Genomic DNA, 15,780 nt, shown 5'->3' on the forward strand with positions numbered 1-15,780 from the left:
GCTGTTATTATTTTTAAGTTTAAACAAAAAGGAGAAGTGTGACAGCTGAGATCATACCCCATCCTGCCCTCGCCAACAGCTGAGAGCTGCTCGGAGAAGAGCTCGGCCTGACACTGCCACAAGGGAAGAAGAAAAGCAGAGGACCAATGTGAGCTTTGTCTAATCGGGGGTTGGAAAACTATCGGGCTGCAGAGCATCGACTGACCACGGGTGGGCTGCAGCCCTGGGGGACAGAAGCCAGCATAACAACCAGATGATCTTGTAGGATACTACATCCACGTACCCAGAAAAAAACAAAACTTTTCCTCTRTTGCTGTCTGACTGTAGCAAAGGGACCTTCCCGAGCTCCTGTCAGTATAGGATGGAGCAAGAGCTCAGACGTTAGTCAAGGGAGAGGGTGGCTGATGGCCTGGGACCAGCCCTCTGCTCCAAGCGTGTGCAGGACCGCATGCCCTGAGCCGCAGCTCCCCGGGGACGCGCAGGGTGAGTGACGGCGGTGAGCCAGCACCGGGCCCTGGCTCTCACTCCGCGCCGTCGGTTTCTAGCCAAGCAGAGCACAAACTTCAAATTGCATATTCAAGTGTAAAATATGAACACAGCTGTTTATGCAGCTTGAAATTCACCATAGCCAAATATTCAAGCCTTTGGGGATGATTTTCAAAGGCACCAGTTAAGGTACCCACAGCTCCCATTGGTGCCTTTGAAAAATTCCTCCTTTTCAGCCGTAACAGTTTTTCACAGGGATTCACACCAGCAAAAGCTCCTCCACTGAGCCGTTTGCAACTAGTGAATACACAAAGGAGATGCTGTCAAAGAGAATCTGCTGGAAAACGCAAAGCAATATTCACCGGTTTGGTGCTGCCCAGAAGGCAGCTGCCGCTGGAGAGACCGAGCCCCAAAACCCAAAGCTCCCAGAAGTAACTGTCCCAAAAACTTGCACTGCACCGATTTGCATGGAGCAAAAGCTGCATTTCCCTGTTCTCCCATCACCCTCCCTCCCAACATCACAGCAAGCACTGCCCCCCAAGAGAAACGCAGCACCTTGCGCGCTGCCGCCGCTTTTCAGACCAGATTTATGGCAATCACCAAAACTACGTGGCCCAAGTGAGAATGAGGTGGGGAGGCAGGCAAGGGTTTGCACAGCCAGCGTCCCTTGGACAGGCAAGAGCTGGTGGCACATGCTACACATAGCTTGCCCGACACCACAGCTATTGGTAGGAGGAAGGATAAAAGGATATCCCAAAGGATAAAGCCCTGCTCACACAAACCTGGGCAATGCACAGAGGATCCCTTTGCAGTGCAAAGGGATAACACTGATTCAGGTATCCCTCTAGATCTCATCACTGACGCCATGACCACATGAAAGCACTCAGAAAAAGAGGAAGGAAAATGGGTGTGCATACCAAAGCAGGTAACGCAATGGTATCGGAGCAGCAGTGCCAGGAAGGACAGAGGGCACCAGCTTTTCTGAGGGTTCGGGCATCTCTCAGATACATGTACAGGAGAAACAAGAACAGCAGATCAAGGAGACCTAGCCAACGAGCTGGATTTCCTCCCAGAGCTGCTGGACATGGAGCGAGCCCAGCACTGCTGGTGCCCTAGAGAGCAGAGTGGCCCATGCTGCATGGCACGACCACGCAGGGAGCGTCGCTCGCAGCCTGCAGGCGCTCCGCGGCCAGGCTGGGAGCGAGCCAGCACAGGACGTGCCTGCACGGGAATTGCTAGCACTGCAGAGACAGAGAGCCCAGGCACGAGGAACGCACCCGGCTGTGAGCGCTGGAGACCGGACCGGAGCGTCGTAGCGCTCGAGCACACCCGAGCCCCAGTCTCAAAGGAGCAGTGCCACGGGAACCTGCTCTGCAAAGCCGACAAAGGCAGCAACCTGATCGCCTAGAGAAGCCAGGGTGCATTTCCTTCGGCCACCTGTAGAGCCACGACACTGCACCGGAATAGCTGCAGGCCAGCCAAAGGCGCTCTCCCTGCCCCAGCCTCCTTCTCCAGCGCTGCACAGCTCCCACTCCAACACAACTCACTCCTCAGCACCCAAAAATGCCCCAGCAGTGCAGAGCACTTGCCATTAGCTTGACAATTCCAGTCCCCACCCCGCTTCCCCATCTTGCAGCGCCAGGCTCATTAAAAATCTTCAACGTCCTTCCCATCAGAAAGATTGCACCTCAGAAAGCAAGTGATGTCTCTGAACCCACCTCCCCAAAGGCACCAGATGACAACAGCATTAGCCTTAGAGATTATTTTGGATGGAAACTTGTCTTACAAAGAAATAAAAAGCTGCAGAGTAAGACGCTATCTGTGACCAGAGGGGTCAGGGTTTCATTATTGCATTAACCTTTCGTGTCTTTAGATTTCACAAGAGTAAATTGGTAACAAGACAGCATAAGTCCCGATGGGAAAAACGCATCTTTCCAAACAAAAGTAAGAGGGGGGAAAAAAAAGAACAGAGGTGTGAGAGAGAGAAAGAGGGAAAAATGGCAAACAAGCTATTACAGCTAATAACAACTTTGTGAAGTTATTTCTCCAGGAGCCTTCAAGTTGTGATGTTTCCCTTCCCTCTAATTACACCTTCTAAAAGCGGGTTCCCTTCTCTCTTTAACTACCCCATGCATAACTCCTGCAGGATTCATATAAAAATGGAAAGGGAAGGAGTTCACACCTCACAAACAGCCTCTGCATATCCCAGGGGAGCATCACCTGCCTAAAAAATGTGGGATTATGCTTGAAAATAATAAACACGCTTGGAAAAAAAATAAGCGAAGGTGTAGGCCTCAAGGGCTGGCAGGGTAGATTTTCCTTCCCTCTATCCTGGCTGTGATCTGGAGCAACTTTGCCAAAATTATTCACGTTACAACCCACATCACTGAAACCATGATGCTGGCTAATCCAGTACTGAGATTAGTACTGTGGCCAGGTTTGGAAGAGACGGATAATATCCATTCTCTGGAACCAGTGCAAGAAAAGGAGATGTTCAAATCCCCAGCTTCAAGGCATAAAGTGCTTGGTGCAGGGAGGAAAATCTCCCCTTGAGCCCAGCACCAAGCAGCCAGCGCAAGGCACAGGCATATTTTCCATCCTCTAATGCAGGTAGCAGGTTTTGAGCTTGACGGATTAACGGCTGAGCCCAGCTAGGCAAATTCCTAGGCTGGTTTGGCTCAGGGGATGGACAGAGCCAAAGCAGATACTGCCACTCAACGCAAATAAGAAGGGAAAGCTACAACTGTGAAGCGCAGACCGAGAAACCCTCTCCCAAGCTACTGGAGGCTTAGATGCACGGCCCTTTTTCTTCCCCGTTACACAGAGCTGTCACAGCCAGAGCGGCCTTGGGCCAAACAGCCAAGTCCTGAGGAAACTGCAGCAGGGCACCGGCAAACTGCAACTGCTCCGTGTCAGGTCGTCGCCAGCTCCTACAGATGAAGGACACCTCGATGACAGGCCATCAAGCAGCAAGTGTCCTCACACTGTCCAATCCCCCGTTTGAGCTGCCTCACATCCATTTCTTTGCAGTTTTGACCCAGAGGGAACTCACCCAGCGGGTGGGTACAAACAGCCGGCGCTCTGCTGAGCACCGCTTTGCTAGGGCAAGCTGCCCCCACCCGTCCCGTGGCGTACCTCGCTGGTCCGGCCCAAACTGATAAGGCGTTAAGAGTATTCTCCACACAACCCCCTTGCATTCGGCAAAATCAGACAGCTCGCGCCCCCACGTCCTCCTCCTCACAGCTGGCCCCGCGTGCCCTCTCCATCAAAATTCTGCTTGCACCGTTTTGGCTGGAGGCCTTCCCGAAGGAGCTTGAGGCAACGCCTGGAAAAGCGCTGCCGTAGGAGGTCGTCCGTCSGCGCTCCTCAGCCGGCCGCGCGTCCTGCGGAGCAGGCCTGTCCCGCGAGCCGCCGCACGTGGCACGGCCCTGCGTTCACGCTGCACATCAGGGCCACCCTGGCCTGCCTCACAGGCTCTTTTACACCCTGCTCTGCCACAGGACCCACGGATATGGACGGTCCCACGGCATGAGACTCCCAGAGGAAGTTTTAGCCAAGTTGCCTTGTGATTATTTGTCATAGCAGCTGCAAAAGGAGCTGTTTTCCAGTTGTGACACAGCTAACCTTTCCCCCTCCAGGCTCATCTTCTTCCCACACATGCCACCCCTGCACTGAAAAGCACTGCAACTAAACCACGGAAAGCTGCTGAAATTATAGATGTGTGTCTTCCCTGCCCTCCAGAGTCAAGCGTAATTCTCACTGACAGTCATGAAAAACACATGTTGGGTTAAGATCGCATCTGACTCAAAACCCAGTCTCCATCTGCTTGTACAGGGACCACAGCCTTCTCAGCGACTAAAAGTGCACACCATCATCAAAAAACGCCGGCGACTTCTACCCCAAAACGTGCATCTCAGTTCCTCCCCACGGATGACTGACGGTGCAGTGCAGGGCTGCGTTCGCCGCCCCGCTGAGCCCCGTGCACCGAGCGTCGGCRCAGAGCCGGCGTTTCGAAGCAAGGCTCCGCATCTCCCCCCTCCCCTCCCCGCCCGGTGACAGCCCGAGCCGGCGGGCTCGGCGAGCCGCGGGGACGAGGACAGCGCAGGGAGAGCCAGCCGCCTGCTCGGCTTGCGAAGACTGCAGCTCCTTCGCCCCCCGCCGCAGCCTGACRTGGTCCACGCGGGTGCCTGCAAGGGATGGGGGGCATTTTCGCCTTGCAGAAGCCTCCGAGCGAGGGGGAGATGGGCACAACTCAGAGCAGTGCTTGAGTTTGCAGCAATCGGGAGAGCGGAGACGCAGAGGGGCTTTGGGAACGGCAAGACGGCTCGGGAGGGAGGGCGCAGGAGGTGTCCAACTTTCCAGGAGAAAAAGCTCCCCTCCACCATCATTTATTGCGAGAGAAYGCCGGAGCAGAGAGCACGAGGAGGGGAGCGAGGCAGAGGGGGACAGWCTTCGTGACAGCCTGCGGGCTGCGCACACGCTGTGCCTGGCAATCCCCGCCAGCCCCCGCCGGAGCACGAGAGCCGCTCTCGCAGGGGCAGCTCRGGCAGCGGCCGCTCTCCAGCCGGCGCGGCCTCAGAGGACGGGTACGGCTTTTTGMGCCCCGCCGGCCAAAAACACTTTGGCAATTCTCTGCTGCAGAGCAACTCGCTGCCTGCATGCATGGGTATGCGTTCGTGCGCAGTGTGCAGGAAGTCCAGGTCCGCCGCGCACACACACCGCCCGCTTTTCCCTCCCTCTGAACTGATACCCTGCCATCCCCTGGAGAAAAAGCTTTTTGCACTACCTGGGATGAAGAGCAGGGCAGTTGTGGCTGTGAAGATGATCCAGCAGGCAGGATGGTACATCTTGGAGCTGCGGTAGGCTAGCGGCTGCTCTGCTTGCTGCTTGCTGCTGCCGCCGCTGCTTTCGTCTGCGCTGAATTCTGAGCAGGTTTAAATCCAATGTTTGCAGAGGGAGGGAGAGTGAGTTAGYGAGCTAGAGAGAGAGAGAGAGAGATGGGAGCAGGCAGTCAGTGTCTCTGATTTTTCTGTGCACACATGCACACGCACACACACGCACACACACACACACGCACACACACGACTCGCAGAAGGARCACCAGCCTCAGCCTGTGCACTGTGCGAAGCAGACCTCCTACCAGGCACCCATTGGTTCGAGTTGCTGAGTGACACACGCACACTTGCTCTTCTGCAGGTCTCACTCTGCAGCCGGGCAGTTACAGGGGGCCGAGGAGCCCCKCCGCGCACCGCCCCAGCCCCGGCGGGCAGCGGTGCCCCGCGCGCCGAGAGCAGCCCGGCACGGGGGACGCGCAGCCCCCCGGGCTCCTCCCGCAGCAGCCATCCCCTCCCGGCACCTTGTGCAGCGAGATTCCCCGCCGAGCGAGACCGCCGAGGGCCGGGCGCCGCTGGAGCGGGCGCCTGGGGGGTCCCCGGGGCGCTCGCCCCTGCCACGCACGCCGCAGGCTCTGCGCAGCCGGGCCCCTCCGCCAGCACAAGCCGGCAGCTCTGCCTGCTGCCAGGAGAGGCAAAGCGACGAGCGATCCAAGCTTTTTAGCATGAGTGGGTGTTTTTCCACACAAAATCTCTGAAACGGAGAAGCAGTCSTCTCCGTGCATCCCATCCAGAGTCTTCCCCCCCCCCTTTTGGTGCATTCACTGAGCTCTACAAGGACACYGAGCCCCGGGCATCCGCTCTTGCAGACCCCAACCCAATACGCTCCTGGTCCCGGCCGAGGAAACGAGCCTCTGCACAGGCTCTTTAACCCAAGCACAGGCCAAATCACAGTTTTGCCCCAATTCCTGCTCTCCCCCAGGCATGTTGCCCGCCACACTGCCAGGCGTCGAGGCTTCCCATCACGTTGGGCGGGACACAGCCCCCCTGCTGCATCCCGGCTCCCTCACGAGGGCTGAGCGATATTTTCTAGCTAAAACGTTCCTCCCTACCGGTTCCAAGCATTTGCAAGCCAGGGCCTTGATTTGATTTCCAAAGAAAAGTTTTGAAAATAAATAACACTTATTTTTGACATTTTCCAAACAGAAATGTTTCTGATTCTTAATTTGCATTCATCGCAGCTTTACTAAAAATAAATTTTAAGCTTTTTAAAATGCTTGAAGGTAAAATAAAAGGTTTTGTTTTACTCAATCTCTCTCCCCGTTTCCTCTTGGTTAAAGGTTTCTTTTCTGTTTCAGGCCAGCTCAAGGGCACCCTTGGGCCAATACTGCGAACTTCCAGATCCCCACACACCCCATAGCTTTCTGGCAGCACTGGCCAKAAACTCTTCCACCACACCCTCTTCTACCCCAGGATTTTGCTYTGCTCCTTCCCAGAGTCTCTCTATTCATGGTTTCGGTGATTCTTTCACCACCCTTGGTCCCCAGCATCCTTGGGTCCCTTCTCCCGTTGGATTGCTCTTTGCACGTCCACCACCTCCCTCTGCATCTCTGCGGCATTAGAAACCCAGCGGTCCAGCAACGCGGCCGGCRCCGGAACGGGGCCTGCGCGCGGCTCCGCCAGCTCGGGCAACGGGGCTGCTGCTCTCCACCACCAACCCGCACGTTCTTCAAACCCAGACCAAAACCAACCGAACAGAAAAAAATCACTGCTAAGATTTCAGTTACTACTCGGCACGACTGAAACCGCAACTTTTTGAAAGCTTTTAACTCAGCCACATTCGCAGGCTGGCTGGCGGAGGCCCCCGTCTCYCGCAGCTCTCTAGGTGCACGTGAGCACGCCGAAGTAACAGCGCCCAAGGGCTTTTCTTCTTTTAGCAGGAGTAAYGCCACGTCCTTCACAGCAACCTCGACCTCGGAAAGAGCTGAATTACTGAGACGAGTCAAAAAGCTGGCCCGGTACCTCACGCAGCCCGAGACGATTCCCGTCTCCCTTCTCGCTAGCCCTTTCCCAGCCCTGGAGGCAGCCGAAGCCCTGGCCTCAGCTTCGGCAGCTCGGCGCTCCGGGGAGCCGGCTGCTTGCTTCGGGCTTCGCCGCGGTTAAGGCGCGTGCCCGAGCGTGGGCACGCGGACAGCCTGAACCAGGGGGGTTTCTTTCCTTCGGAGGGCTGACAGCACCGCCTCCGGGCTCAGCTCCCGCGTCGCGCGGGGGACTGTGCTACCTGAGCTCTGCTCCCYCTCCAGAGCCTGCAAAACGAGCCCCCAATCAACCCAAGGCAAAAGGAGATGCTGTTATCCTCGAGGAACGGGGGGAGACGAACAAAGAAAACATTCCTAATTAACAGAAATGTTTGATGGGCTCAGAACAAACATGTTGATATATTTTCAAAACTAGAATTGAAAAGCTGTATTTGGGCAAATTTCAAAACAACACAGTCTTACTTTTTCATCCCCAAACATTTCTTCCTTATGCTTTCTTCCCCCCCCAGTCAACAACTGTTAACCAAACCCGACACACCTTTAGCCAGCCTCCCTGCATCTGTTTTAACCAATTAGGCTGGCACCTGACGAGCTAAGCCCAGTTGTAAGGACGACCTTGGGCCAGACCTTTAATACATCGCTGCCTTCGCTTTCCCATCTGCAGAACAGGAACCAAGATGCTTTGGTGGAGGTCAGGCAAATGAATCTATTGCTGCTCACTGGCTCTCCAGGATGAAACAGGGCACTGGCCTGGTTTGTTTCTGTGATTTCAAAGACAAAAATATAAATATAAATATGCATTTAGCTGGTAGAGCTTTTCTGGGATATTTGGGGGATGTACGGGGCTGTTTATTTTTTGATGTGAAAAGAGAATCTAAAACGCATATTTAAATTTGACAGGCAGCACCAGATCTGAAAGGAGACATTATGGTCTACTGGGCACATTTAAACATGATTTTTGTGTGTATCTTCAGGTTTTTTTCCAGCCTGTCTCAATGCATATTTACAACTGGGACCATGCTAGTCTCTTGGGTAAGTAACGCACTGCCTTAAGCTTTCCGTAAAGCAGAGATTCGCTCACCCTCTCCTTTCCCCACCAAGCAACGGGGTGGCAGAGCATCCAAAAAGCACRACCACAAGGCAGGCGCCCGCGGGAGCTCGGCACTTCCGAGGGGGACAGCCGCGCGGAGGGCTCGCTCTGCAGGCTGTCCCCCTCCACTGCCCCACAGCCCTGCGCTGCGACGGTTACCTCCTAGAGCACACGGCTGGCCGCGGCTTCAGAGCCGCTCCTCGCCGTGCGGCACGACGACATGGGGAGAGCGATGAGGAGCGGCTAGGCGGGCTCCTGTTCACGCTTGCTTTCCTTCCAGGAAATCTCCTTTCAGGGATCTCTAGAAACCTCTGGGTTTGCAGGCTCAGGCAGGAGTCACCCAGGGCTTGCGTGGAGGCGGGGCAGAAGCAGGGGAGGAGGAGGAGGAGGAGGAAGGGGTCAGCCCCAGGAACTGGGGCATCTTGGCAACAAGCAGCCCTGCGGGGCAGCTCCAGGCAGCCAAACGCTGCCCGGGACCCTCGACGGGGCCAGCCAAAGCCGAGTCCTGCAACCTCCATGACCGCAGGGCCACGTCCCCCAGAGCAGCTGCGTCTGCTGACCACCACCTCCTGCGACCTCCCTCCTTGCACGCTGTCTTCTCCATGCTTTCATTTCCAGTCCTGAGCTCACCACCCCATTTATCCACATCCACTCTGCCCCAGCCCAATTCAGCATAATTTTCATCTCCTTCCAGCCTCCCTGCAGAGTTGCTTCTTGTGCAAAGTCTACAAGCAAGATGTTACTGAATTTCTTCACTCCCCAGTGCGTGAGCCACTCAGGGAGCAAAGCAGGAGTATTTAGATGCTGGGGATTTCGTAGGGTGGGAAGGAAGAGACAGGAAGGCCTCAGAGAAATAAAATGGAGTCATGAAACAGCGTGGTTATGGACTTTACCTGTTCTGCTACTTCATCCCTAGCTGGTTCCTCCCCCTTGGCCATGCCCAGCACAGTATGCAGGAGCAGCCACGTTCTCACCGCCCCAAGAGCCTCTGGGCAGACCGAAGGGAGTGACTGCATCCCTCGCACTCCTCCCCCACCACCTTCCTCTGCTCCTCTCCATCTCGCCGTTCCCCCTCCCTTTTTCCTGTCCCCTCCTTGCTCCCCCCGCTGCTGCCTGTGTGTGTTTGTGTCTCTCCCTGAATGAAAGGCTACCCTTTTCTCCTTGACATCTTGTTAGAATGTGAATACAACATCTATTGATTTGCATTTCATGCAAGGGAAGAAAAAAAAAAGTAGTTTAAAAAAAGAAAAAAACCTCTCTGAACTCAGAGCTACTGAAGGAATAAACAGAACATGCAGGCGAAGGCAGCCCTGGCTGCCTACCTCCAGCACATGGGGAGGACGCGGCTCCCCCAGCTCCAGGCGCTTGGCTCAGACTCCGTTATTGAAGCCTCCGTCACCCTTGACTCCCTTCACAGGCCAAGGAGAGAACAAGGACCTTCCAGATCATCTTGCAAATTGCAAAAGCTTCAGCCATCGTCCCCAGGAGGTGTCTGCATCAGTCAGATGCCTCTGCCTCTCTACAGCAGTTGCTGAGGTACATCTGGCAAGTACTGGTGTTGGATCCTGCTCTCCTGCCCCAACAGCACGTACTGCTTTACTCCACACTCCATCCCTCACCAGCATGCTATATGTCAGGGCCCCTTACTCAGTTGGTCCTGACACCGGCTCCAGTACCTTCCCACCACACAGAACAAAACCACCTGAGAGGTTAAAAATTTAGCCTTCGAAGTAGCTGCTCCTGAGCCTATCAGAGCATTCAAGTCCTAGTTTTGGCATTTATTTCTTCCATCCTTCTCTCTCTCCCTACTCTTTGCATTAATCTGCAGACATACTCCTTTCCACACAGGTCTCTGTCCATGCAGGCAAGAGAAATACACAGTCCCCGTAGCCCAGCCTGGAACGGAGAACCTCRCTCCTCAAGAAACAGGGCAAGCAAGCCCTGCACGAGGGGATACCAGCACCGGGCCAGAGGGGAGAAACCGCGTGCCAGGACATGAGAGAGCAGCTCTCCCTCACCTACCACAGCAGGGTGCTGGGAGGATTAATTAATGTTTGCAAAGCACTTTGAAGATAAAGGCAACTCTATGAGCACTAATAACCAGGAGCAAGATGGAGATGGGGACTGGGGAGCCCAGTTATTGCGAGATTTCTTATCTGGCGCTCAAGCTGCAGTCGTGGCTGAGGGAATGCTACACAGGTTCAGATGAAAGGTAGAACGGGAAAATTCTGAAGAGTGAAAAAAGAAAAAATCAAACGTGCACTGCTTGGAAAAAACRAGCAAGTGAGAGATGAAAAGACTGGATCTAAGTCTCTAAAAGCTGGAGAGACCTGCTATTGATTCTGGCTTGGGAAGAAGGTGCCTGAACAAGAGCCGGTGAGTTGTTAAGTGCACTTATCTCCTCTTGTTAGATGGCAGAATGGGGCCAGATGGACAGGGTACTAATTCCCGTCAAAAATCATTACCAGGCGAGTGTTAGATGAGGTACCTCCAAAGATGCTCTACGAACAGTGACAAATTCAGCAGCTCTGCAAGRCAGGAAACCCCACCGCAGAGCCCAACACCCAGCCAGATATGTCCCAGCACCTCACTCAAAACCCCATGCTTCCACTGAGCAACCACCACACTCCAAATCACATGCCAACACTGGTGGCTTCATGACGGGAACCACCCCGAYGTCCCATCRGGTTCTGAGTATCTCATCTCCAAGGATGGAGACTCCATAACCTCTCTGGGCAACCTGCTYTAGTGCTCAACCATCCTTACCACAAAAAAAAAGTTTCTCCTTATGCTTAATCAGAACTTCTTGTATTTCTCCTTSTTCCTGTTGCCTCTCGCCCTGCACCGCAAGTCCACAGGACACTGCTGGCACCTGCCCATCCCAGCACCCAGCTCCCATGGGCTGCAGGCGGCTCTTCCCCATCCAGAGCGCAGCTGCAAGCAGCACAGGGAAAGTCAGCAATGGAGCTGGGTTTCCTCCATGGCTGCTGGCATGATGGGCCCACTCCAGAGAGTGCTGAAATGCTGGACACCCGCTTGCAAATCCCTGACTGCAGTAACTGTCCTTCCCCGATATTGCGTACAGAACGTCTTCTCTGAGCAGAAATCAAGCTCCACCAGCACACGCGTCCCCTGCCGCCCCTCCGTGTGCCCCATAGTGCTGTGCTTCCCCTATCGAATCTGCTGCAAACGCTCACTCGCCATCCCTGTTGCCAAATTTCCATCTCCCATCAACGCCGCAATGGGGCGAGACAGGAGACTTCTGTTCCTCTAGCTTTGATCAAAATGACAGAATGTCAGGGAAATGGGATGGGGGAGGAAAGCAGGGCAGAAACGATGCATCCTGATCCATAAGCAGGAGATGGTTCAAGGATACTTCAGGCATCATTTACTGGCTGTGCGCTTCTTGGGGGGGGGGAGGTGGAAGAGTTCTTTTTTTCTTTTTTCCATTTTCTTTTTTYTTTCTTTTAAAAATGAAAGAGAAAGAATACATTTTTTTAAGCCTCCCTCCCTTTCATTTTTCTCCGAGTTCAGTGGCTTCCCTCGTCAATTCTCTGTAGCTCAGGTAAGAACAGAGGAYGCCAGATTAAAGTGAAACACGGTAGCAAACACAACACTATGGAGATAACAGAGAGGACAAAGCCAGGCGAGAGAACGAAGGCAAGTCTGCTTTCTGTCMGATTCGCGCTCTGGCTTTCATGTAGGTTAGTCTAGAAACAGGGACCAAGTTACAAATTCCAGACTCTGATCCAAACGCTCTCAGGTTGGGCATGGGCATGCAAGAGGCAGCTGGCCTTCTCCAGTCGGGCTGATAAACTGCACCAGGAGACCCAGCTCGACAGCGAAGCTCAGTGTGTCCAGGGCTCTCACAGACACTTAATATCCCCTGGATTTTTATATATATTTGGGTGGGTGGACAGACAGACAACATGCTAGACTGACAGCTCTGCATACCTCTCTCCACAAGCGTGGGTAGCAACAAAGCAGACTGCCTCCTGCCAAAGTATCTCGCGTGCGCCCTGCTGTCTAAAAGGCTCAGTCCCTGCAGCACACTGCAGCCCYTACTCCTCTAAGGACAGCACCCAGCAAGCTCTTGTTTTGGCAGGGGACCAGGGTTTCCTCACTGCAGATCTGAACGGGGACCCATCAGCCACTGCCCTCAGCGCTGCCCACCACAATGAGACTCTTGAGCCCTTCCTCAGTGCTGATCCTCCCCTCCTCAGCGGTTTTTCTGCGGGTCAGCCCTAACACATCTGCTGAAACTTGCCAGCGTGTGAAGTGAGGAACCTCAGTATTTCAGCCACCTATTTTATGTGGTGCAGCTGGGAAGCCAGAAACTGCAGAAAGTGCTGGAACATCTGGAGCACAGGTTTTGACTTCAAGAATTACCTGCAGCATCTCTCACAAGTCTTTTTCAGCCCACCACACCCTCCACACAGCACATACTCCTTGGGACCACAGCTGAGAGGTCTTGCAGGCTGAGAGAGGCTAGTTGGCCCTCAGTCATCGCCCCCATCATTGCAAACCCCAGCGCTCCGCACACCAAGAGCTCTGTAGGGTCCAAGTTTCCTTTGCAAACGACTCCAGCAATAACAAATTCCCAGGGTCCTGTCAGTCTCTGCTAGAAAATCTTCCCTGCTGTCTTGTTTATAGATCTATTCTTAGCTCAACTTTGACTCATTGCAGAAACACCGCAAGGAGCCTTTCATCCCGTGACCCTGAAGCACCTTAAAGAATATGAGCTGAGCCTTACAGAAAAGAAATATTGTCCTCTCTATTAGACAGGAGGGTCAACTAACATATGAGGCCATGAAGACAGGCAGCAGTCCAGCAAGCAGAGCTGGGAACAGAAAACACAAAGAAGAGGTTTTAGATTGCACAAGGCAAAAGGCATCCTACCAACAATATGGGCTAGGGATGCAAACAGCGAGGTGGGTGGAGAACCTGCTRGGCTCAAAGGGTTGTGATCAGTGGCACAAAATCCATCTGSAGGCCACACTAGCAGGGCTGATACAGAAGTCAATCCTGTTTAACATCTTYMGTAATGACCAGATGATGGGGYAGGCTGGGGGCCCACTGCCTGAAGAGCAGCTTTACAGAGAAGGACCTGGGTATCCTGGAGGACAGCAAATTGACTCAGAGTCAGTAATGTCCTCTTGGGGCAAAGAAGACCAAAGATACCCTTGGCTGCATGAGGAATAGTGTTGCCAGCAGGTCGAGGAAGTGATCCTTCCCCTCTGCTCAGCCCTAGTGAGGCCATGTCCAGAGTGCTGGACCCAGTGCTGTGCTCCCCAGTAGAAGAGAGATGTGGACACACTGGAGCAAGTCCAGCAAAGGCCACGTGATATTCTCTGGGGGCATATCCTCATCCTGGGGCTGCTCACAGAGGAAGGTACCCATGCGGTTTGTGAAGTACAACTCAAACCACCTTTTTTTCACTTTGCTTTTGCATGGAAACTTTTTTTTTTTTTTTTTTTAATAAAAATGGCCTATTGAAATCTTGATATTCAATGTGACACAGATGCCCGGTTTCACGGGCAGCCCTGCCCCCAGGAGCTCTACGAGGGTATCTCTGTTGCAGAGCGGAGAAGCGCCCTGCTATGTTGCACCCCAAACTCAGGGAGAGCGAGCAGGTGCCTGGAGAGGGGGCATCGCACCCTCTCTCAGCACAGAAAGTATTTTCCATATGCTGCCTGATCAGTTATACATTTCTTAAAATGCTATTGCACAGATATTTCAGAAGCATCATGTAGTACCATCTGTTATGTTATATATTGCACTGAGCCTGGCCAATTTTGAGCTCCTGTAATTTTTATCTCCTCCATTTCGTATGCGGCACAGGCATTTTGCAAGGCAAGTTGACAGGGAATGGGAATTTGCAGAGGGATGGAGCGTGAGCAAATCAAAAGGCAAGGCCCGAGCACGAGCACCCAGCAACGACAGCTCCCGCCGGTGCTGCACGTCCCTGAAGCCAGAGAGGCAACTTCGGTCTGCACCTGGAAATCAGCCGGCCGGGCACCTCCCGGCAACGCCGCCGCGGCCGGGGCAGCACGCGCCTCTCCCGCGGCATCCTCGTCTTTGACAGCCGCTCCTTGCCTCGCGCCAGCATCCTGACGGTGAAACGCTCGGCTCGAGTTATCCACACGGATGACTCAGTGCCATGAGCAACAGCGTGGGAAAAACTGGAGGCAAATATACCTAGACGCCCCCCCTGCCAAGCAACCGAGGCTATTGCAAAAAAAAGGAGCTGAAACCTGTTTGCACAGCAGAGCGGGGAAAGCCCTGCCCTCCCAGGGAGCGAGCTGCAAACACCGCAGTACTAGCGCRCGTGCTCCCTGCTCGTCAGCTCAACGCCAGTGCAGGTTGTATCAGCTCTTCCACAGCCGCCATACACTTCCCGCACAAAGTTTGGTGCAGCTCAGATGATCAATTTATTCTGATTTCATTAGGAAAAGGGACATTAAAAAGTGGAATCCTTCAGATCTCCTGTGTTTTGCTGGCTCCCTCCTCTGGCACTTGGAAATATTTTTATTTTGTAATTGGTGTGACCATGAAGTAAACTGAAATACTTCTGGCATCCTCCTTGGCCTTACTCTTCAAAACAAAGCAAGTCTTGCTCCGACTCAATATACGCTACCAGAGTGTCTGTTTTTAAAAGCCTGTTTTCCTATCCTTGTTACACTGATCAAAAGGAAAAGGAGAATTAACCAGAAATATTATCCCTTCTACCACCTCATATGAAAGAAGTGGTCAAATACAAGAACAATTAGAAGCAGAATTAGCAGTACCCGATCACATCCACAGCCCTTGTCTTACAAGCACCTCTTCTAAATAAACACMAGAACTCTAGAGCAAACAGCTAGGGTATTTCCTACCCCAGAAAAAGTTTCTTCCTCACCCTCATTAATAAGATATCACCTTACGTCTTGAAGCCCRAGGGCTTATTTTTCCTGAACGCCGAGGCACCGCCGAGGTCTCCTTGCCCGGCCCAGCGCCACGGCAAGTGCGTGAGTCTGCGCCAGCGCAGAGGGACCCRGGATCCCTTTCGCCTCCCCTGCCTGCACCGCGAGCGGAGAAGGCGCTTTCCTTTCTCCCTCGCCCAGTTAAAGTAGGTGGGAAAGAAAAACYACAACAACATTTCTACAGGAAGTGGGATTAGAATCTGTGACTTTTAAAAATAAAAACATCACTGTCTCTGGAAGGGAACTGTATTCTGGCACCACTGCTTCCACGAAGCGCAGGCACAGATTTCACTCTCAGTTGCATTTTATTGTTTCTTAGTTCATTAATACACATTAATACCTTGTTTTTGTGCACATTTAATATTCTTCCT

At 53.5% G+C, this 15,780-nt stretch overlaps 1 protein-coding gene across 1 annotated transcript in view; it reads right to left on the reverse strand.

Annotated features, from left to right (window-relative positions):
- LOC146589091 (opioid-binding protein/cell adhesion molecule homolog) overlaps nt 1-5,333 on the reverse strand; it is a 337,145-nt gene extending 331,812 nt beyond the window's left edge. The window contains exon 1 of the mRNA XM_085316789.1: nt 5,273-5,333. Within this exon, the coding sequence (XP_085172915.1) occupies nt 5,273-5,333 (61 nt within the window). The remainder of the gene's footprint in view (nt 1-5,272) is intronic.
- Nucleotides 5,334-15,780: the final 10,447 nt, after the last annotated feature.

Source organism: Rhea americana, unplaced genomic scaffold (assembly GCF_003343005.1).
Source record: "Rhea americana isolate MKP2758 unplaced genomic scaffold, rheAme1 scaffold_48, whole genome shotgun sequence".
Taxonomy (NCBI): domain Eukaryota; kingdom Metazoa; phylum Chordata; class Aves; order Rheiformes; family Rheidae; genus Rhea; species Rhea americana.